Below are 23082 nucleotides of genomic sequence, written 5' to 3'. Positions count from 1 at the left end.
CAGTTTTTTCACGTCGTTCGTTCAGATGTTGCAAGTTTGGGTCTCAAACGTGCCTACGAACCAGTTTCAGAATACGGATTTTGAGGGGACTTTTTTCCCTGCTTCACACGGAGCCAAGGCCGCTCTAGAAACGTTCCCTTACCATTGTCTTTGCAGGGTAGACTTCTGTGGTGGCTGGGAGTCCAGTCCAACGACGCGAGTGCAAATCCGGCGGGGCTGGGCTGTCCCAGGCGTGTCAGCCGCAGCGGCAGAGCCGCCGGGGGCCTCGGAGGCCGTGAGGACACGGGCTGGGCTGCGGCCCGGAGGATGGCGCGCGAGCAGGGCGCACTCACCTGGGCCGGGCGCCCACTGCAGCCGCGCCGAGGGCGGACCAGGGTGGCTGCTTCCAGAGGTCGGGTTCTGTCGGGTTGTCCTCACAGCACTTACAGCTCTGGCCCACTGATGTAGAAAATGACAGTCCCATCGTGCTCCACTTTCCTCGTCTGCAAATGGGGATAATCACAGTGCTGACCTCAAAGAACATCCCGGGAATGAAGTGTGTCCTTCCCTGCAGAGGGATCCGAGGGCTCTCAGCACCCGCTCCCTGCCAGCGAGAAGCGCAGCTCGGAGGTCTTCCCCCTTCCCTGGGGCCCCAGCCCTCCCAGGGGCCCCAGCCCTTCCCTGCCCGAACTCTGCAGTATGCAAGGGGTTCCCCCCCTACCCCATGCAGCTCCACGGGGGGCGGGGTGGGGTGGTGCTCGGCAGGCCCTGGGTCAGCCGCCAGCCTCCCTGAACTTGTGCCCTTGTTTCCGTTTAGGGCTTTCAGAATTTTGGGGGGTTCAATTGCCCATTTTAACTGACTTTTTAAAGTACATTTCATCCAGCGTTTTGGGAACTGCTTCAGGTCAGGTGGAATCCGGACACCTGGTACTGAGCACCCGCAGGCCCGGGCCCCCACCTGCACTCTCTTCTGCGCCCACAGCTGCCCGAGGCCCAGTGCCTGGGACACACCTTCCGGCCGCTGGTCCCTCCACGAGACCCCTTTCCACGTAAGGGGTGTGTCTGCAGCTGCCTGGCCGGGACCCTCTCGTCCCCAGAGTCTCTGTTCCTGTCGAAGAGGAGGACCCCAGCCCAGAGCCCAGGGAGGGGCACGCTGCCGAACCTGCCGAAGACACCCAGCCGGGAGGTGCCCGCGCCCGCTGCCACTGTGACACCAACACGGCCCTGCACGTGGTCAGCGGCCGGTGCAGGAGGCGGGCCCCTCCACCAGGGTGAAGCAACGGCCACCAGGTGGACACCAGCCGGGCCGCAGACTGAGAGCCTGGCACCGGCCAGCCTGGTATTAGGGCCCAGCCATGGCTTTAGCGACCAGAGAGGACATCAGGAGGGGTGTGAGTCTGAGGGAGGAAGCCTGGATACCCACAGTGGGTCAAGACTCTCACTGTGTAACCTTCTGGGGGGTCCAGACCCCTTCTTTGGGACCGTGCTGAGCGTGGCATCACCGAGGGTGCAGCCCCCTCTGATGGGGGTGGCTCTGGCCCTTTCCCTTGGCGGCCGGGGGCTGTCTGCACCTCCCCCGCTGCTCCTTGTTTGCGGGCAGGGTGGAGGGCAGGCGAGGAGCGAGTTAGAGCCATCCCGGCACCCCAGCGAGCCCCGTGTCCCCCCGGGGTCTCTCCCGCGCTGGCAGGGAGGGAGCAGTTCCTCGGAGGGCACCGCCCCACCTCCAGCAACCCTTCTAGGGGGCCAGCACGGTGCCCACCCAGACTCCACGCCCCGCCACCCTCTACAATACGAAAGATAGTTTATTGAATCTGTACTTTAACACTCAAATCTTCAAACACGAAGGCTCTGTGACAAGCATCACAACTTAGTGTTATGTGTCATACCAATAAAACAAAATGTACACTAGGGACTGCGGCTAGCGTCCTGTGGGTGACGCAGCCACACCGAACAGCCTGGCAGAAGGGGCCGTAACCTGGGAGCCGCAGGCGTAGGTGCTCAGGCCGCCCCTGCACGGCGCCTAGGGAGGGGGCGTGCGGAAGCGGATCTTCTTGGCCGTTTCCACGTCTGACTTGGCAACCAGAAACCGCACCTTCTTTCCCCCGTGTCGGATCAGATCCACGGCTCTGAAAGCAGAGAAGGGGTGGGGACGGTGTAGAAGAGCCCTCCGGGTGAGGACTCAGTGCCGGTCCGGCGGGCAGAGCCTCCTGGAGGCGCTGGGGGGCGACCCAACCCCCCACCCCCCAGCTATCACCCCAAGTGGACAGTTACAGTCAGCAACCCTGAGCCCCCCGTGCTGTGACAGAGCTTCGGGATCACGGAGCCCGCCCCACCCCAAGGTGCCTGAGCCCCTGCGGGGACCGGTGTGTCATCGGAGGGCCAGTGCGGGGGAAGGGCGGGGGGTGGCCCTTGGGAGCCGGGCCCGACGGCTGTGCCTCCATTTACTCAGCTCCGACGTCCCAAGGGTGGGCGTGGCCTCCCACAGGCGGGGGGCGGGGCGAGGCGCGGTACCTCAGGTGGGCGTGGCCTCCCACAGGCTGGGGGGGGGGCGAGGCGCGGTACCTCAGGTAGCTGACGCCCACCAGGCTGCTGCCGTTCACCTCCAGGATGCGGTCTCCCAGCGACAGCCGCCCGTCGGACGCTGCGGGGCTGCCCGGGAGCAGGGTCTGGATGTAGAGCCCTGGGGCGCCCAGGGGTGTGTGCTGGGGGAGAAGCGGAAGCCTCAGAGCTCCGTGGGCCCCTCGCACACAGGGGTCTCCAGGCAGGGCCACCTCCGCCCCTCCCCCGGTGGGGCTCCCTGTATGGTCATCAGTGTGTCTTCAAGGACAGCGCTGGACACCATCAGAGTCCCCGCAGGCCCCGGACAGACGCCATGAGGCCTGAGGGTGCAGGCGGCGGAAGCAGCTGCCGAGACGCCCCCACCAGCCCCTGGTCCCCAGGGCCATGGGCCTCTGCCCACCGCCTGCCTGTGACCACCCCAGCTGTGGGCCCGGCTCTGGGAAAGAAGAGGAGCCTGGGGGCCTGCAGGAAGTGGCGGGGCAGCTCACTCACCATCCCGTCGACCAGGCCCATGCCCAGCCCGGAGGGGCCTCGCTCTAGCTCCACCACGAACATGTAGCAGAAGTCGTCCGTGCTGGAGCTGTGGCTGGAGGGGGCTGGAGGGGGCTCGGCCGCCGGGGCCGCACAGTCTCCTGGGCGGGCGAGAAAAATGCAGCGAGGTTAGGTAAGGTCAGGGGCCGGCGGCTCAGTCCTCTGTCCAGACTCTGCCCTGGGGGCCTGCGCCTGCCCAGGAGTCCGGACCCAGGGACATCCTGGCTTAGCTACTCCAAAGAGACACGTGCTCACAGAGGTCCAGAAAGATGCCCGTCTGGCCAGAAGGGAAAAGCCAGACCTGGACCACCATCAGGGTGACGGGGGTCAGGCCACCCTGTGCTGCCCCGGGACACCGGCCCCTCTCAGAGGCCGGGTGCTTCCGGAAGGTTGAGAAGGGGGCTCTGCTTTCCCTCCCCTGCCCTCCCCCACCGCACTTCTCAGTGGTGACCCCACGTCTGTCCCTCCGGAGCTGGGGCTCTTTTCAGCTGGGCCTTGCTGCTCCCCACGCTGAGGGTCCTGCGCCCTCTCTCTCCCCACGAGGTCAGTTGTGGAGCCCTGCCGGGGCACCACCCAGGTCGCTGAGAGGTGTCCTGCCTCAGGCCCAGCCGTGTTCCAGTGACCCCTGCCCTCAGGGCACCCTCTAAGCTTGGCGCCAGCACTGAGGACTCACCACGGGCCGGGCGGGGCTGGGGGATGCTTGCCCTTCGTTGCCCTCCAGCCCGGCCAGCCCAGTGTCCACACGCCCAGGGCTCCAGCTCCCCCGCCCCGCCCCCCCACCGATCCCGCTGGCCTCGCATCGGCTCTGGGGCTCAACACACGTCATGGGGCCATCCTTCCTCCCCCCCGGGCAGAGTGACTCCCCGAGTCCCCAGCTGCCCGGGCCTGAGCCACGCGGTGCCCTCCCCAGCTGCCCCAGGAGCCTGTCCTGTGTCCAGGGCAACAGGCGTTCGTGGGCAACTCTGACAGCCCGGGCCAGACGCGACACCAGGGCCCCGCAGGGGAAGGACCCCAAGGCAGTTGCCCAGGAGCCAGCAGGGCCAGGACTGGGGTGCGGGCCTGGCTCGGGGCTCACCTTGTGGGGCTGCGCACCCCGGGCCGCTCGGCCCGTTCCTCCTCCCTTCCAGAAGCACTTCCCCACAGGCACTGCTGGCTTCTGGCCAGTCGGGGACAGCGGGTTCCAGGCTGAGTGGGGTGCCGGGAGGCGTGAGCAGGCACGAGGGGTCCCCGTGTGGGTCCCCGGCCTGGGCCCCCCCACGGCTCACGCGGCCTGGCGGCCTTCCCAGAGGGCCCTGTGCCTGGGGGTCCCCCGCGGAAGGAGGCGTGCGCTCCAAGCCGGCCTCACGGGCTCCCCTGCCAGGGTCCCTGGAAGCCAGGGGGCGGCTCTGGTCCTCAGGGTGGCCCTCGGCGCTGGTGTGTTGCGGGCCCTGGGGGAGGGGGAAAGAACTCAGCACCAGGAAGCCCGATGTGCTGGGAGGACAGAGGGGCCCCCCAAGCCTCCGCGGCCTCGGGAGCCCCCCGCTCCTGCGTCCACCCCGGTACCTGGAGACACTCTGGCCGCGCGGGCCTGGGCTTGCTCCGCAGGCTCCACAGGAACTGGCGGATGTAGAGGAGGTGCTGGTGGAGGCTGTCGTCCAGGCAGTCGGCCTCCAGATCCACCTGGAAGCCCTCGCTCGGCAAAACGATGGGTGGGGGGTTTTCATAGGACTCCAGGACGTCCTCTGCAGGGACGAGGGCGGCGTGAACCCCCGGCCAGGAGGCAGCTGCCCGGCCACCCCCGCCTGACGCCATGGGACCCCGGGGACACGGGAGGGGCCGCACAAGCCCATACGGCGCTCTCACGCCTCCTGAGTCCCAGCGAGCACCCAGGATGAAGCCCCGGCGCCACCATTCGGCACTTGGGCCCCACGCCACGACCCCTGCCTGCGGCCCCTGGCTCCCCCGGGCCCACCGCACACCCCAGCCTGGAGCCCAGCTCACCCGGCCCAGACACCAGCACCCCAGGCCGCCACCTGCTCCTGCCGGGCCCCCGCGGCCACGCCGCCTGCACCGCGCACGTGTCACGGGGCTGAGCACAGCCTGCCTAAGTGCTGGCGTCCGCACGAGGACACACGCGCCTTCCAGACGGAGGGAAGACGGCAGCCCCTGCCTTGCTCCCGGTGCCCAGCACAGAGCCCCCTCCCTCCCTCCGCGGAAGGCCTTGGACGTGAACCAGTAAACGGGGCGGGGGACGGCGCCCAGGGCCCAAGCCCCAGGTGACCAGGTGTCGGAAGCCCTACTTCTATCTGGATCTTCCCCCGTCCTTTACTTTCCGTTTTTGCTTGTGTTATAGCGTACATACTGCTAATGAGGACATACAAAACTCATAAAAATATACACACACGTATGTACGTCTGTCTCCACACGTAATACACCCAGGGCAAGACGGCTCAGCACCGTCTCCCGACAGGTTGTGCCGTGGCAGCCGGTGTGGAGACCCTGCTCTCCTCCTGGTGGCCGTGCACCCAGCGAGGCCCCATGAGGGGCAGCGGGGACCTCTGATCTGAGCCGAGAGCCTGGGGGCAAAGGCGAGCCTCCGCCGTGGGCCGTCTTCCTCCTCAGGTGTCCTGCCCTGTCCCCCCACCTGGGGACCCAGGGACCTGGGGGTCAAGGAGCCCCCGGGCCACACCCGAGTTCTGAGCTCCAGCCGGAGGAGAGGCCTCACCTGACTTGAAGGCTGCGGGGCTGTCCTGGGCACCCGGCTCCCAGGCGCTCATGGGGCCCATGGCCGAGGCCAGCTGGTACTGGGTCAGCAGGCGGTGCAGCTGCGCGGGGCTCAGGGCAGGGAACGCGGCCCGCAGGTTGGCCCAGCTCATCTGCTGACGAGAAGGAGCTCCTGGTCAACGGCCGGGGACCCAGCCCGCCCCCCAGGGAAGGCCTGCCTTCTGGGAGCTCCGGCGGCAGGGCCCAGGGCTCCCTGCGCCAGCACCCGCTCCGCCCTGGGGCGTCCGTACGGGACAGCGAGGTCAGCGAGGCCGAGGTCAAGGCCGGTGCAGAGGGCAGCTCACCCCATGCCTGTGGGCGTCCAGGGCGAGAGCCGGGTCAGGTGGCGGGTGGGGGGGGGCGTTCCCCGGAGAGGCCAGCAGGCACCGCGCCGAGTGCCCTGCCCACCGAACAAGCCCTGTCACACCACCTCGGGGGGCTGAGAAACGGGGCGAGACCACTGGGAGGTTAGGGGGCCGTGAAATAGGACCCCCGCCTCGTGCCGTGTGAAGGGAGTCAAGCAGGTCAGAGACCTGCACGAAGGCACGACGGCAGCATGAGGTGCCGCACGAGACTGCGGGGGCAGCCGGGGGCAGGGAAGGCGCCCTGGCAGAAGACAAACGGCAGGTCGCTGAGTTACCGTCTCCGTCCGCCTTGCTTCCTGGAACCCCGTCCTTCTGCTCTCGAGGAGCTTCCCAGGGAGGCCTGTGCTAGGGGGACGCTGGGGGCCTGGCGTGGGAGAGCGTCCTCAGGCCACTGTCCCCGCCATCAGGCATCAGGACTCCAGGCTCGAGCTGGCCTCGGAGGGAATATGGGAGGCAGCTCCTGCATTCGCTCCTGAGAAGTCGGAAACCATCCTGACCGCTGACCTCCAGACCCGAGCTGCTCTCCTTCTTCTCTGGAAGCTCAGCGGCGTCTCTGCAAGCCTGTGAGCGCGTCTTGGTGCAGGTCTGTTTCAGCCACTGTGCTTTTCACCCACCGGCTGCACCTGCAGTCCGGACACTCGGGTCGAGCGGGCTGGGCAACTGTCGGTTTGTCTTCACTCCCTGTCGGCCCTGCCGTCTCTGGCCTCACGCTGCTTGGATGCGGGGCCTCACTTGACCGGTCCCTTAGTTTCCTTCTTTCTTCCTTCTTCTCTGTTTCGCCCACGTTTGATTTTACTGCCCACATCAAGAGGCCTGGGCGGTGGTTGTCGAGTATCGACACTGAAGGGACAGACAACATCCTAAGCTACGTGGGGAAGCGGGGAGAGCGGCCTCTTCCTGACACCTCCACCCCAAACACATGACAGCACAGGACGGCCTCGTCTGCCCGGAGGTGGTTTTGACTTTCGTCCTAGAAGCCACGCTTCGCCACGCCTGTGCTTCTCCGAGGCTGGCGTCGGCGGGCGCCCCGACGGCGCTGAGCCGTCCCCCAGCAGGAGCGAGCGCCTCTTCCACCTTGCTGGCTCTGCTTCCGGGCGATCTCCCGGACTTTATCTTCCAGCTCTGCTACTGAACTCTGCATCTCTGCTGTCGTAGTTGTAACTTCCAAGAATTCTTTTTGTTCTCTTATTTATAGCATCCTGTTATGTAATGGTTACTGGATCTTCCCTTATCTTTAAGACGATACAAATGTGTTTTTTTTTTTTTTTTCCTCTGTACGCGGGCCTCTCCTCACAGGCTCCGGACGCGCAGGCTCAGCGGCCATGGCTCACGGGCCCAGCTGCTCCGCGGCATGTGGGATCTTCCCGGACCGGGGCACGAACCCGCGTCCCCTGCATCGGCAGGCGGACTCTCAACCGCTGCGCCACCAGGGAAGCCCTACAAACAGTTTTTTAAGTAAGTTTCTCCTCCCTGAACAGTCCGTTTTGAGGGTGGCAAACTACGGTCTGAGGCCTCTTTGCCTCACTCCCTGCCTCTCTCTCCCTCTCCTGGCTGGTTGGCTGTGGAGGCCCAGTGTCAGCATCCTCCGTCCTGCCCTGGGCTGTCGCTGACCGCCAGCCCTGCCAAGTTGGCCGCCCCCTGCTTGGAGGGCGCAGGCCCGGGCCTGGTGGGCGAGAGTGCGGGGCTCCAGCAATGGGGGCTCTGCCACCGGGGTGCTCCCTCCTTCAGGGTGAGATCCCGTGTCCCAACCTGGAGACCCTCAGTCTTAAATGCTCTAGAAATAGACCCCAGTCTTCTGCCAGAGGACGGAGCGGGCAGCTCCCAGCTGTGCAGGGAGAGGCGCAGCTGAGCAGCTAGTGCACCGCTGCTCCTTCCTTGCCGTGCATTTTGTACTGAAGTACAAACACCACAGAAACCACAGAAAACCACGCAAACCTGAAGCACCCAGCTTGGTAACTCAGCGGTCCCCAATGCGTTTGGCACCAGGGACCGGTTTCGTGGAAGACAATTTTTCCACGGACTGGGCGCCAGTGGGGGATGGTGTGGGGATGATTCAAGCGCATTACATCTATTGTGCACTTTATTTCTATTATCATTACACTGTAATGTGTAATGAAATAATTATACAACTCACCGCAATGCAGACTCAGTGGGAGCCCTGAGCTAATTGTCACTTGCCGCTCAGGGATAGGGTTTTGATATGAGTCTGCAAGTAACTGACTTATTACGGTCTCTGGACAGTCAAACCTCTGTGCTAAGGATCTGCATTTGCGGCCCCGCCCCAGCGCCAGCGCCCCCACCTGGGATCACCAGGCATTAGATTCTCGTAAGGAGCGTGCCACCTAGATCCCTCGCACACGCGGTTCACAGTGGGGTTTGCGCTCCTGTGAGAATCTGACGCCGCCGCTGGTCCGACAGGAGGCGGAGCTCAGGCGGTGACGCGAGCCATGGGGAGCGGCCGTACATACAGCTGGAGCTTCACCCGCTCGCCCGCCGCTCACCCCCTGCCGTGCGGCCCGCTTCCTATCAGGCCACGGACTGGTACTGGTCCGTGGCCTGGGGGTTGGGGACCCCTGTGGTAACTTCGCCAGGGCACACGCCTGCGTGCCAGGCCAGGGCAAGAGCAGTGTGCACAGCAGCGCCCCGGGGGGACCCCATCTCGTCTTCCCCTCTGCAGGCGGATGCGCTGCCCAAGTCTGAGCTCCACACAGTGGCTCGCGGCTGCCCGTGGTGGCCGTGGCTGTGGACGCCGTCACTGCCATGTGGGGCTTCCTGGCTGCGCTCACGTCGGCTGGGACTTCACGGGGGCGGACGGGGCAGCCGGTCCCCTACGCGGTTCAAACACGGAGCAGCTCCCCAGGGCGTGGGAAGCGGAGTCCATGGGGCCGCCCTGCAAACACGCTGGCCATCCCCTGGGTGGGTTCCATGTCGCTGCCCGGCAGGAAAGGGCCTGGGTAGCTTGGTCTCGCTGATTACCTGTGACGACCATGTCGCACAGCAGGTGAGGGAGGCAGGTGAGCTGGTGTCTGTTTCCTGCTGCTGTTCTAACAAACGACCACGAAGGTGGCAGTGAGATCACCGTGAGCGCAGTCTTACAGTTCTGGGGGTCGGACGTCCAGCACAGGTCGCACAGGCTAGAATCCAGAGTTGCAGGGCTGTGCTCCTTCCGGCGGCCCCAGGGCAGGATCCGTTTGCCTGTGGTTGTAGGACTGAGGTCCCGTTCCTGTGCTGGCCTCCAGCCGAGGGCCATTCCCAGCTCCTGGAGGCTGCTGTACCCTTGCCCCGTGGCCCCGTCCTCCACCTTCAGAGCCAGCCCTTTCCTGTCTCTCTGACCCACTCTTCTGCTTCCCTCTTTCTTCTTTTGTTCAAGTATAGTTGACTTGCAGCGTTCTGTTAGTTACTGGTCTACGGCAAAGTGATTATATATATATCCGATCCTGCTTCGGATTCCTTTCCATTATGGTTTATCACGGGATATTGAATATAGTTCCCTGTGCTGTACAGTAGGACCTTGCTGTTCACCTGTTTTATGTGTAGTAGTTTGTATCTGTTAATCCCAAATTCCTAATTTATCTCTCCCCCCGCCCGCTTTCCCCTCTGGTAACCATAAGTTTGTTTTCTATGCCTGTGAGTCTGTTTCTGTTTTGTAAATAAATTCATTTGTATCATGTTTTCAGATTTCACACAGAAGTCACATTATATGGTATTTGTCTTTCTCCTTCTCTTTCTGACTTCCTTCCCTTAGTATGATAATCTCTAGGTCCATCCATGTTGCTGCAAGTGGCATTATTTCATTCTTTTTTATGTCTGAGTAGTACTCCATCGCATACGTGTACCGCATCTCCTTAAGCCAGTTGTCTGTTGATGGACATTTAGGTGGCTTCCGTGTCTTGGCTATTGAAAATAGTGCTGCTATGAACACTGTGGCGCATATGTCTTTTCGAATTAGAGTTTTCTCTGGATATGTGCCCAGGAGTGGGACTGCTGGGTCATATGGTAGCTCTATCTTTAGTTTTCTGAGGAACCTCCATACCGTTCTCCATAGTGGCTGCACAGCTTACATCCCCACCAACAGGGCAAGAGGCTCCCTTCTGTCCACGCCCTCTCCAGCATTTGTTATTTGTAGGCTTTTGAATGATGGCCATTCCAACCGCTGTGAGGTGATAGCTCACTGTAGTTTCAACTTGCATTTCTCTGATAAGCAGCAATGCTGAGCATCTTTTCATGTGCCTCTTGGTCATCTGTATATCTTCTTTGGAGAAATGTCTGTTTAGGTCTTTTGCCCATTTTTTTATTGTGTTGTTTTTTGATATCGAGCTGTATGAGTTGTTTGTAGATTTTGGAAATTAAGCCCTTGTTGGTCTCATCGTTTGCAAATATTTTCCCAGTTTTAAGGACTCGTGTGCTTAGACGGGGCCACCAGGTGCCCCGGGGTGACCTCCCCACATCAGCAGGGCCCCCTGTGGCCACAGCTGCAGGTCAGAGACTAGACACAGACATCCTGGGGCCGTTATCCCGCCTGCAGGTGGGAACAGCTGTGGGCTAAGCCACTGCAAGCCCACTGAGCCCCTCCTGGTCTGCAAGCTGCTGACCCCAGGGCGACCGTGCAGCGTGCCGCCCCATCCTCGCTGCGCCCGCTGCCCCCCACCCTCCGTACCCCTCCCACCTGCACGAGCTGGGCACTGGGCGTGGCCAGCAGGCTGAGTGTGCAGGAAAGCTTCCGGAAGAAGCGCTCTCCAGCCTCGCCAAAGCCGGCATTCCGTGTCCACTCCAGGAGCTGCTGCAGGCGGGCACAGGCCTGGACGCCTCTGGGCCAGTGGAAGCAACTCAGAGAGGGCCCTGGGAATGGAGGGAGGGAACGAGGCTGATGCCGGGCAGCCCCCGCAGGGCAGGCATGCTGCCCGCCACCCCCCACCCCGAGGGAGCCAGGCCCGGCTGGGCCCTAGCCCTGTCCTCCTCCCGCGCCCCCCCCACCAGGGCTCTGGACAGACGGAAGACCTTACGTCAGTTTCTAAGACAACTACCTGCTTCCAGACCCCTCTCTGGGCATGGGTGGGTGGGTATGGAGGTGGGAGGTGAAGGTGGCAGGGCAGGGAGGGGCGGTGACAGCCACGCGACCCCAAGTGCAGAGGGCCGTGGTCCAGGCTTCGCACGTGCTGTGGGCTGGCCCCGCTCTCCCTGCCCCGCACCCCAGCACTGCCTCGGCCCTGAGCGCTGGGCAGGGCGATGGAGGAGATCTGGGTGGCAGTGAGGCAGGGTCAAAGGCCACGTCACTTCCCTGAGCCTGCTGCCTCCTCACTCACAGGGGCCCCAGGCCACGCGGGGATAAAATAAACCAGGAAAGGCCGGCGGGGCCCTGTGCAGACATGGACGGGCGGCTCCCGCTCCCACAGGGACAGGCTCTGCAGCACGTCCTCCCCCCGCGGCACCCGCCCAGACCCCATGGAGCGGGACAGCTCAGCCCGCTGGTCTCCGGAAGGACACGCTCAGTGGCCCTGCGGGCTGTCCGCCCCGGACCCTCACCCTTGTCCAGGAGCTGGTTGAAGAGCAGCGTGCCGGAGAAGAAGAAGAGGTAGGCCAGCACCTGGGCGGCGATCTCGGGGTGCACCTGCAGCGGCCGCAGGAGGTCCAGGGTGGCCTGGTAGATGGACACGACGTGGTGCAGCTCCTCGGGCAGCTGAGGGGCCGAGCACCAGCTCTCGCGGCACTCCAGCTGGAAGGGGGGGCACTCCAGCAGGGCCGGGAGGCACACGTACAGGGACTGGGGGCGAGAGGAAAACACCGGCTGCTGTGGGCGGGGACCCCGGGCCCGACCCATCCCGCTCACGCCTCGGCCAGACCACGTGTGTCAGCGACCCACGTGTGAGCGCCGGGCTCAGCCAGTGGGAGCCGCGGCGGGGAGGGGGGTCGGTAAAGCTCCCAGCGAAGGCGCAGATGACACGGGCTGCAGGGGCTCCGGCAAAGGGGCCGGACGGCACCCAGAGGACCCTGAGGGCAGGGGGCTTCGCCCTCTTCTTATTTTATCAGAAGGGTTTTACTGGACGGAGTGGGGGCGAGTGAGCCCCACTGACCCAAGGACACGGCAGAGCCCCGGGGTCCCCCGCTCGGCTCTGAGTCCCGAGACATGGCCGCACGGCTGCCCCCACCAGCGTTAGGGACGGCACGGGCAGGGGAGCCGGGGCCACGGCAGCCGGAACCACCGCACAGCTGGCCCGCCGTCCGAGACGCCTCCCCAGAGCAGCCGGCCCCGTCTCTCTCGCTCGCTGGCCCCGCCTGGGGCAGAGGACTCGCTCGACGAGAGCAACAGCAGGTGAGGGGGCCGGGGCCCGAGGCCGGGGTCCGGGCGGGCAGAGGCGGCCGGGCCGGCATGCAGGTCCCCCGGGAGAACGCGCACGCAGAGGCCGTACCTTGGAGACGTAGTACACGCACTGCTGGAAGGCGTACAAGATGACCTCCTCCAGCACGGCCATGGCCTCCTCACTGGCCGTGAGCGTGCAGGAGAACAGGGACTCCTTCGAGCCTGCGGGGGAATGTGGCGCCGTCACTGCAGGGCCAGGGGAGGGGGGACTCGGGCAGGAACCTTCTGGAACTGCCGCGAGTTCAAACCCCCACCGGACGCCTCCTGAGGGCTCCGCCCAGCACCCTCCTCTTGGGTTGGGAAAACGTGACAAACCAAAGCCACGGGGCCCCCGGGACCCCAGGCCCCGAGCTTCCAAGCCCACGGGCACCAACTCGATACCAAGCGCAGCGGACGCTCGCGCGCTAGCAGCTTCCAGATACGGGTCGGGACCAAGTGCCCAGCGCTGGCAGATCCTGGCCCACAGGTCACTTCTCACTAGGGATACAGGTCAAAGGACACCTGGCCAGAGGTCCTAAGGAGGCCGTCACGACACTTTCCCGAGAAGCCCAGATGGCCCTCGTGCCCCGTTCCCCCCCCACTAGCGCCCCCCAGGGAAGACACTGCCGTGTCGCAGGCACAGAGCGGAGACCCTGGGCGCTCAGCACCTCGGGGGACGGGCCTCCCAGGCTGGGCAGCGGCCGGGGGGCTGCAGCTGCGGCTGGGACTGGGGGGTGTGAGCCACGCCAGCTGACTCCCTCCCCCGGTTGGGGCTCCTGTACGGCCAAGAGGCCAGGCTGGCCACAGGGTCCCCAAGACCAGGGGCCCAACAGGGAGGGGCCGTCCCGAGGGGCCTTCCCGAAGTCGGGAGGCATGAGGTGCCTGGTGCCAGCGGCCCCAGTGGCACTTGGGGAGGGACCGGACGGGACGCCCGCCTCCATCCTCCGCTCGCTCGGCCCCTCGCTTCTCCTGACGAGGACGGAAGGCCGGCGGCAAGGCTTTCCTGCACTGCCCGTCCCGTGCGGCCTCTTGCTTAATGCACAGAGTGGGCCCCACGTCTGGGAACCTCCTTTCAGGGAGGGAGGGAGGCCGGGAATAGCCCTGAGCGCTAAGCTGGGCCTCCCAGGAGCACAGGGACAGGGCCGCCCGGCTACTGGGCCAACGGAAACGGTGTGCGCGTCCGTCAGAGACCCGCCCTGCAGACGCCAGCATGGCCCATGGAGGGCTCGGGGCTCCCTGACCCCCCCAGGGCTCACACCCCAGAACCCTCCCGACCAGGAAGCCGGAGGCCTGCGGGGCCTCCCCAGGGCCCTTCCCGGAGCCCGGCAGGGTCTGGCTGCTCCCTGCAGCCCCCCTGGGCTTTGGGGGAGAAGCCAATCGGGTGACTGTAGGGGCCACAGGCTCTGACAGCACCAGCTTGTCTGAGAAGGAGACCTACGCCCCTCATGTGGGCCCGGGGGCTCTGGAGAGAGGGAGGAGGGGACGGACAGAGGGAGGAGGCTGGGGTCCACAGAGCACAACCCCAGGCGGCTCCCAGCAGACGCCGCAGAAACACCCTGAAACCCTCCTAGCCGCGGCGCGGGCTCTGCTGGGGTTTCCGACTCAGCTGACGCCCGCACGCGCCTGTCAGAGGACCCGGGCCTCGTCCCCCCTCCCTCCCGAGGCCCCGGGGCTGAGGACCGCCCCCTGGGACCCCACAGTCCACAGGCGCTGAGGCAGAGCCTCAAAGCCTTACAGGAGAACTTTAAATGAATTAAATAAACGTCCCCCCGATGGGCTAATCTTTTATCTTCCCCTGTGAACGGGCTTCCTGGATAAGAGCTTCAGACAGAAAAGGTTGTTTGGGGAAGAAAAAGCTCTTTTTCCAGTTTTCAGGACATGACACATCTCTGTTTTTAGAATTCTTCCCACAGATATTTCCTGCTAAAGGTCAGGAGGCCAAACACGCCAACTCTGACCTTCCCTTCGCCCCCTGGTTGATGGTTTTTTCCTCTGAGCTCTCCGGAGCCTGCACCGCCCCGGACGTTGTTTCCGGGACGCTCAGGTCCTGCTGTGGTTTCCCCAGCCCTTGTGGTCCCCGGGGCGGGCAGAGGTGGGACCCCAGCCGTCCACGTGCTCACTCTCCCAACGTCGACTGGCCTACACGACATCTGGGCCTTGGACCAAGAATATCTTCCTAAGAACAGAGCCCCCAGCAGCTTTTTTCATGAAAATCAGCCTGACTCAGGGTCCCTGTGAAGGATACGCTAACCCCAGGCCTGCAGCCTCTCAACACAGCGTCTGAAATATGTCCAGACAAGGAGGGGCACCGGCGGGACTCGCCTGTGAGCACTGTGCCCGAAGTCGGGGTGACGGGGTGCCGTCTCCCGACCTGGCCTCCTGGCTTCCACACGGAAGGACCAGCCAGAGGCCGGGTGCTCGCCGGCCGACGCCACGTGCACAAGAGTCCCCTGCACTCAGAGCCCGCTGAGCGCTGCGGCCTCAGTCCTGGGGGGCTGGAGGCCACCCCCCCAAAAGAGCTCAGCAGGGTCTGGGGAGAGAGGTGACAGGAAGCCTCTGCAGACGCTGGATTCCAGCAGCACCAGGCCCGGGGTGGGCCCGGGCTGCTGCGCAGAGCGAGGCGCGCTGGCGACGGAGACTCGGGAGGTGTGGTCCTCGCGTCACGTTCGGGGCAAAGGTGGGTGACAGTCTGTGTCCAACCCAGGCCCGGTGGACAGACAGCAGCTGCCCCATCCTGGGGGTCTACTGGACGGTGTTCACAATGTCCGCCCAAGGGAGGGAGCGACAGGCCAGCGGGCCAGCAACGAATGACCGACCACTGGGGCACGGAGGAGACACTGCTTCTGCCACATATCCACGGAGGCCCTGGGAGCCCAAGACAGTCCCCACTGCCCCTTCCCTGCGAAGTCGGGGGCAGAAAAGACTCAGAAACCACAACTGACGAGAGGAAGGTAGGCGGACCCCATCTCCCCGGGCCTGGCCGGGACGCCCCAGGGCCTCGGCCCCGCCACCCCGTCTCCGAAGCCGGTGGCCAACTGAGCGCAGAGTGGGACAGCCCGCCCCTGGGCAGACCAGCCCCCTCGCCGGAGGCCGCCACGAGCCCCTCCCCTAGGAACCTAGCCGGTCGGCATCAGGGGAACCAGCAGGGCCCAGGGCCTCAGGCCGACTGTGAGCCTGTGTCCCGGGAGACACGGCCGCGCCCGTCCTGCCGAGTGGCCTCCCCACCGCTCCCCGAGGCAGGCAGGCCCCCGGCTCTGTCCTCGCAGGGCAGAGCGAGGCCGCACGGGACGAAACCGAGCCCCTGGTCCCCGGCTGCCACACCCGGTCCTGCTGCATGCAGCCCCGCTGCTCCGTCCCGGCTCAGTGCCAGGACGCGCTGCGGCCCCATCAGACACACGCCAGCTGACATCTCACACCCCCTCAGGGCCTGGCCGAACGCCACCTTCTCCACGAAGCCCTCCTAGACCGCCCCAGTCAGAGTCACTCTCTCACTGAGCGTTTTCACCGCTTTACGCTGCGTTGCATCAGCTCTAGGAGGCACGTTTTCCTACGTTTTAGTCTCTGAAGTCAACACGGGTCGCACAGTCTCGTAACTCTCACGAGCAACGCGCCTCCTTTCTGAGACTGCGGTGCGTTCTGGAGGAGCTGGTGACCAAGGGCTGACAGAATGCAGTGAGTGACCTGTGTCTCCCGGGCCTCCCCCAATGGGGCTGCGTGAAATGATGGGGACAGAGAACGCCGACGCGTCACAGACGACAGGCACCGGGTTATAGCCCGACCGGCAGGTCACCTCCCTCTTTGGGGACGCCCCCGACACACACCCGTCTCTGCTCTGGGGGCCACCTCTCCCCTGCTCACCACCTGGGAGCAGCAGCACGGCCATACCTGTGACATCCAGGTCCTCCTCCAGGCTCTGCATGTAGAGTGGGCACTTCTGCTGGATAAAGTACAGAAGCTCAACCGAGTTGGACATCCAGAAGAGGATGTGCTGCAGGTCCGGAACCAGGCCCGCCATGGTGAAGCTGGCCGTGGAGAGGGGCTCCTGGCTGCCAAGACAGAGACCAAGAGTCACGCCGAACCCGCCGCTCTCTGTGCGTGAGAACAGCGAACGCTCAAAACGCCCACCGCGATCTGTCAGCCTGCCAGCGTCAGGCCGGGAACTGGATTCAGATCCATAACCTGTGAGAGGCACATCGCCTACAAACCCTCACAGGAAGGACCGCCCGAGGCCACGCTGGAAAAGGACTCTGGTAAACGGCTTCTTTTCACATCTTCTCTTTGAGAATCAGAGAACAGAGCGGCTGTGACCGTTCGGACGAGCAACAGGAATTGCCCCTCGTACTCGAGAGCAAGAGAGACGAGGGCGGGTGTCTTAAGTGAGGAGCATAACTAACACAGGAAGCAAGCAGAGACGCATCTGCTTGGGGCGGTGATCGGACAAGCGCAGCTAAGTGCTGCCGCATTCCGGCAGGAGGCGGAAGAGGGCAGCTAAGTGCCGCCGCGTCCCGGCAGGAGGCGGAAGAGCGCAGCTAAGTGCCGCCGCGTCCCGGCAGGAGGCGGAAGAGCGCAGCTAAGTGCCGCCGCGTCCCGGCAGGAGGCGGAAGAGCGCAGCTAAGTGCCGCCGCGAACCGGCAGGAGACGGAAGAGGGCAGCTAAGTGCCGCCGCGTCCCGGCAGGAGGCGGAAGAGGGCAGCTAAGTGCCGCCGCGTCCCGGCAGGAGGCGGAAGGGCAGCTAAGCGCCGCCGCATCCCGGCAGGAGGCGGAAGAGGGCAGCTAAGTGCCGCCGCGTCCCGGCAGGAGGCGGAAGGGCAGCTAAGTGCCGCCGCATCCCGGCAGGAGGCGGAAGAGGGCAGCTAAGTGCCGCCGCGTCCCGGCAGGAGGCGGAAGAGCGCAGCTAAGTGCTACCGCATCCCGGCAGGAAGACGACGGCTAAGGCAGTGTCAGGAGGCAGGGATCGCGGGCGCTAACTGGAAGATTCTGAGATACCATTAGGAAACCCACAAACGACCCCACTCACGGGGGCTGCCTGGCCGTGTCTGGGGCCGGGCGGCGGGCAGAGGAGAGGGGCAGGAGGGGCTCCCAGGCGGCGGCACGGAGCTAGGCCCTTCCCGGCCCTCCAACCCCATCCCACCCTGGGGGACGGCCGCCTGGGGTAGAGGGCCCGTGGCACTCCCTTTCCAGGGGACACTGGGCACGTGGGGGGCCGCCTGCCTCCCTCGATGGGAGCCTGCAAGGTCAGCTCCGCCCATCTCAAGCCCCTCCTCCCGCGTCTCCCGGGCCCCAGACACCAGCATGCAGGACCTGGTGTCCGAGTCGCCTGCAATGTGACAGAAGCACCGCGCTGTCCTCACCAGCCTCCTGGGGAGGCCGAGGGGCGGGTGCGGCGAGCAGAGCTCCGGGCGATTCCTCCCTCTAAATGCCAGTCGGTGTCTCGCCCGCACGGTTCCTCATCCCGACAGCAAGCCCGTCGGTGGGCCGTGCATTCTGAGAGCATCCTCACACCGGAGGGTCCCTGACCACACCTGCCAGGTGCTCTGACAGGTGAGCAGAGATCCATTGACAAGCAAATCAAACCACTCAGAGGTAACTGGGTCTGTCTGGGGGTGACGCTGGGCTGTGCCTCTTACTGGCGGATTCCGGGGGGCAAGGCGGGCGTCTGCGGGCATCGCGCGAGGACGGCGCTGTCCCTAGGCTCTTCATCCTGCCTGGAGGGCTTGCCGGCGCCCGGAGCAGCTCAGGGACTCCGGCTGTTGCAGTGACCGTCGTGCCGGGGGTCCTGGCGATCAGGCCCACGGGAAAAGCCGACGGGCCATATCAGCGGCAGGGTTGGTGCGGAAGTGTCAGGCGGGCTGCAGCCTCGGCCTCCTCCGCGCCCCACGGGCCTCGGGCTCCCTTCCCCACGTTCTCCTTGTGCCTGCACTTTGCTGCTCTCTCTGACGTAACTTCACTTTTGTCCACAGACAGCATGACCCCCCTCTGTCCTGCTCCTGGGGAGGGACAGGCTTCAGACGCGTCTCCTTGTTTCCACTGCTTATCTTGCTCCTCTCGTCCGTTCTCCTCGCTGGTTGAATTACACACACACGTGCATGCACGAAGAGCTTTATGTCGTCAAAAAAGGATGAATCTGCTCGTCAGAGCCTAGCTCCATTTTGTTTTCAACATTTATTGCCCTTCTCCATTCCGCCCAGAACTCAACGGGACAGACAGGCAGGCCTGCACGGAAAAACAGTCCACCAGCTACTGCCAAGCGGAGCTTTGGTGTCGGGTCCCAGCGAGGTCAGCGCTGAGGACGCGCCACCGGCCAGCCCTGCCGTACCGTGGGGCACAAACAAGGCACAGCGGCCTGGCCCACCCGTCCGGGCAAGCACCGAGTAGGCAGGACGATTTCAGGGACATGACACCAAAGGCGCAGGCAATAAAAACACAAATAGACAAGCGGCGTTACGTCAAACGAAAAGGCTTCTGTGCAGCAAAGGAAACCATTAACAGAATAAGAAGGCAACCCACGGAATGGGAGAAAACATTTGCAAACCACATATCAGATAAGGGGTGAATTTCCCAATATACATAAGGAATTCCTACAACTCAAAAGCAAACAAAACAAAACAAACCACTAATAACCCTACTAAAAATGCGCTGAAGACTTGAATAGATATGTCTCCAAAGTAGACAGCCAGCCAGAGGAGCATGAAAAGGTTCTCAACATACATAATCATCAGGGAAATGCAAGTCAAAACTCAAGCAGCTGCCACCCCACGCCTGTCATGGTTTCATGAAGAAGACCAGAGTCAACAAGTATTGGTGACGATGTGGGAAAATCAGAACCCTTGTGCACTGCTGGCAGGAATGCAAACTGGTGCAGCCACTGTGTAAAACAGTACGGAGGTTCCTCAAAAAACTATAAGTAGAACTACCTTATGATCCAGCAATTCCACTTCTTGGTGTTTATCCAAAAGAATTGAAATCAGGATCTCCAAGAAACATTAGCACCCTGGTGTTCACTGCAGGGTGAACTCATAATATCCGAGACGTGGAATCAAACGCAAGGTCTACTGACGAATGAATGAATAAAGAAAATCTGGTTTATAACACAATGGAACATTATCCATTAAATAAAGAAGGAGGGCTTCCCTGGTGGCGCAGTGGTTGACAGTCCACCTGCCAATGCAGGGCACACGGGTTTGTGCCCCGGTCCAGGAGGATCCCACATGCCGCGGAGCGGCTGGGCCCATAAGCCATGGCCGCTCAGCCTGCGTGTCCGGAGCCTGTGCTCCGCAACGGGAGAGGCCACAACAGTGAGAGGCCCACGTACCGCAAAACAAAATAAAAAATGAAGGAAATCCTGCAATATGCAACAACACGGATGAACCCTGAAGACATGATGCTCACTGAAATAAGCCAATCACAGAAGGACACGTACTATGTGACTCCACTTCCATGAGGGACCCAAAACAGTCAAACTCACAGAATCAGCGAGCAGAGGGGCGGTTACCAGGGGTGGGGGCAGGAGGGCAGACAAGAGAAACTGCTCATCAATGAGCATAAAGTCTCAATTACGCAGGATGAGCGAGTTCTAGAGACCTGCTGTACGACAGTGCACCTACAGTTAACGATACTGTACTGCACGCTTAGAAGTTTAAGAGCATAGCTTTCATGTTAAATGTTCTCACCACAGTAAAATAAATAAAAATAAACCAAATCAAATCAATGACGTTCTGATATAAATTTAAAAAGAAATCATCTGGGGGACTTCCCTGGTGGTCCAGCGGTTAAGACTGCGCTTCCACGGCAGGGGGCGCGGATTCGATCCCTGGTCGGGGAACTGATCCCTCATGACGCATGATGCGGCCATAACATTTTTTAAAATAAAAATAAAGATCATCTGGGACCCCTGGACGAGAGAAGTTATTGCTCTTCTATATTAATTATTATTAATAATATATTATTGATTACTGAAAATAAAATTTAAAACATTTTTGTTAGTAAATAAAAAAATGAAAAAATTTCAAAAAACTTTCTAAACAATTCATGAGTCAAAGAAGAAATTAAAACAGAAATTATGCAAGGATAAGGAAATAATAAAGAGGTAAATGGAATAGAAATCAAAGAAAAGGTAAACAGAAACAACAAAATTGGTCCTTTTAAACAGATGATAACAGACAAATGCCTGGGAAGAGAAATCAAAGGGGGTGGGGAGAGAAAAAATAGGACCACAACCGGAATTAAATAAGGCGATGTCACTACAAACATGTTAGAGATGAAAGAAGTCCTACAAGAATATAATGAACAATTTTATTCCAATAACTTTGAAAACACAGGCAATAGATAATTTCCTAGGAAAGCAAAACTTACCAAAATCAACACAAGAAGAAACAGAAAACTAAACAAACCATAAACATTAAAGAAATGGAATCAGCAAACACAGGCGCCGCCCAGACGCTTTTCTGGGCCGCTTCCAGGAAACCTCCGCGGCCCAGAGTCCTCACCCTCCGACAAATCGACTCAGAGAACTGAAAGCAGAGAAGGCTGCCCAATTCATTTCTGAGCACCTTGCCATTAAAATCAGACAAGGACAATACAAAACAATAAATGAATTCACAGGCCGATTCTACTTATGAATTCAGATGGGAAAATCCTGAAGTATCAACAAACCGCATCTCGCCTTGCTAACGACAAAATCAATAGTTATGAGAGGTGCGATCCCGGGAATCCAATCACGGTTCAGAAAACCTCCTGATGTAGGACCCACACTCAGATTCAAGGGGAAAATGTGTGATGATCACAGACGCGGAAAAAGCATTCAGGAAGAGCTAACGGCCACTTACAATTTTAAAAGAAGCACACAAGAAAGACCTGAAGCTAATGGGGCAAAACGTGAATCATGTGAAATTCAGGTGTGGGTTCAGGGGTAACTGATACGCTCTGTACTCTCCTGTATTTTGAAAGTGATTCATAATTTTTAAAAAAAAAAAGCATTCGCTGGGATGGAGCCAGGGCTGTTTTTAGGCCCTAAGGACAAAAGGAGCTGCTGAAGGAGGGGCTGTTTCCTCCTGTCTAAGGGCCAAGGCCCCAGCGGACAGGCACCAGTGGGAGGATGCGCTGGAGGGCGAGGGCAGGGTTCTCCTGAGGACTCCTCCCTCCAGGCCCGCCTCACCCTGGGGACAGGACAGAGCCGCAGGTGAGGCTAGCTCCCTCGCAGACTTCCCCTCCCGTTCGGAACCTGAAGGATGCAGGGCTTCTCCGAGCTGCCTGGGCCTCAGCTGGTCCCTCCATGCCGGGCCAGCTGTAGGCTATCTTCCGTGGGGCCCCCCGCCCGGGGCCTGGCCTGTAACAGCACCCCGCTACCCGCTACCCACTACCCTCGAGCAGGGCGGCAGCCAACAGAGCACATTCGTGAGCGACAGGGATTCTGCTCCACTCAGCCCGGCGGGAGCTTCGCTGCTCAGACCCCGGCTTCCCGTCTCTGAGCCTCTAGTTCCCGGCTTCGGAAGGAGGGGATAATGATGCTTCCTCCCGACTCCCTTGCAGCAGAGGTTCCCCCCCCCCCCCCCCGCAGCCCCGGGCAGCACAGCAGGAGGTGAGCGGCGGGCAAGTGAGCGAAGCTTCATCTGCCGCTCCCCGTCGCTCTCATCACCACCTGAACCATCTCCCACTCCCCGCCCCGTCCGTGGAGAAACTGTCTGCCACGAAACCAGTCCCTGGTGCCAAAAAGATTGGGGACCGCTGGCTTACAGGACCACGGGCGGACGGTACCCCACAAGCACGGACAGCAACCATGTGCTTTATAAACGGAGTATCTTCTTCACATGTCATCCTCACATAAACAGAAATGAGGCAAACCCCGTGGACCGCAGCATGACTTAAGGCCCCGCGAGCCCTTCGTCCACGACGGGCAGTGACCACAGGCAACCTCTGCTCGGGCTGTCACCACATGTGCGTGTTCCTTCAAGGGGACGGACAGCTGTGGCCTTCAAGCCTTCACCGTGGCTAGGGGTCCACAGCACAAACACAGGTGCCGCCGCCACCTTCTGCGAAGGCGGTTCTCGGTGGTGTCCGCTCAAGGGCAGGCGGGGGGTGTCCCAGGATATGCACGTCTTTACCGTTAATGCCAAATGGTTTCCTCAAGTCCCCCCAGCGGCGCGTAAAAGTAGAACCCGTACTTTCTATGAAAACCGACGTTGAACAGCGGAGACCCCCTGCCCCACCTCTACACCGGGAGGCGTCCACTTCCCCAAAGCAGCAGGTTCGCATTAACACAGCAACTACGGGAGGGCGAGGAGAAGGCTTCCTGGAGGGTCGTGCCCACTCGTCTCATGGATGCTCTGGAGAGACCTCCCCGACACAGAGCTGCCCAGGGTGGTGACTACAGACATGGAAACAGCCACCCTGAGACAGAAAGACACAGAGCTGATCCCAGAGGTTGCAGGGTGAGGGCTGCTGGGACTTGGCTCCTGGGGAACCAGTGGCCTGCTGGGCGGGTACGAAGACGGGGCCGTACTTACAGGTGCGCCTGCTTCTCGGCGAGTTCTTTGGTTTTCTCCTACAATTATAAAGGGAAAAAAAGCAAAG

At 61.9% G+C, this 23082-nt stretch overlaps 1 protein-coding gene across 1 annotated transcript in view; it reads right to left on the bottom strand.

Annotated features, from left to right (window-relative positions):
* Positions 1 to 88: 88 nt before the first annotated feature.
* RADIL (Rap associating with DIL domain) overlaps positions 89 to 23082 on the bottom strand; it is a 127883-nt gene continuing 104889 nt past the window's right edge. The window contains 12 exon segments of the mRNA XM_079944721.1: positions 89 to 482; positions 991 to 2105; positions 2542 to 2681; positions 3031 to 3170; positions 4145 to 4571; positions 4573 to 4790; positions 5774 to 5924; positions 10843 to 11015; positions 11700 to 11937; positions 12584 to 12696; positions 16399 to 16559; positions 23016 to 23053. Of these exon segments, the coding sequence (XP_079800847.1) occupies positions 2000 to 2105; positions 2542 to 2681; positions 3031 to 3170; positions 4145 to 4571; positions 4573 to 4790; positions 5774 to 5924; positions 10843 to 11015; positions 11700 to 11937; positions 12584 to 12696; positions 16399 to 16559; positions 23016 to 23053 (1905 nt within the window). The 3' untranslated portion in view covers positions 89 to 482; positions 991 to 1999.

Source organism: Stenella coeruleoalba (genome assembly GCF_951394435.1).
Source record: "Stenella coeruleoalba genome assembly, chromosome: 15".
NCBI classification, from domain to species: domain Eukaryota; kingdom Metazoa; phylum Chordata; class Mammalia; order Artiodactyla; family Delphinidae; genus Stenella; species Stenella coeruleoalba.
Note: the sequence above shows the minus strand (reverse complement) of the source record. Positions and strands in the feature narration are given on the sequence as shown.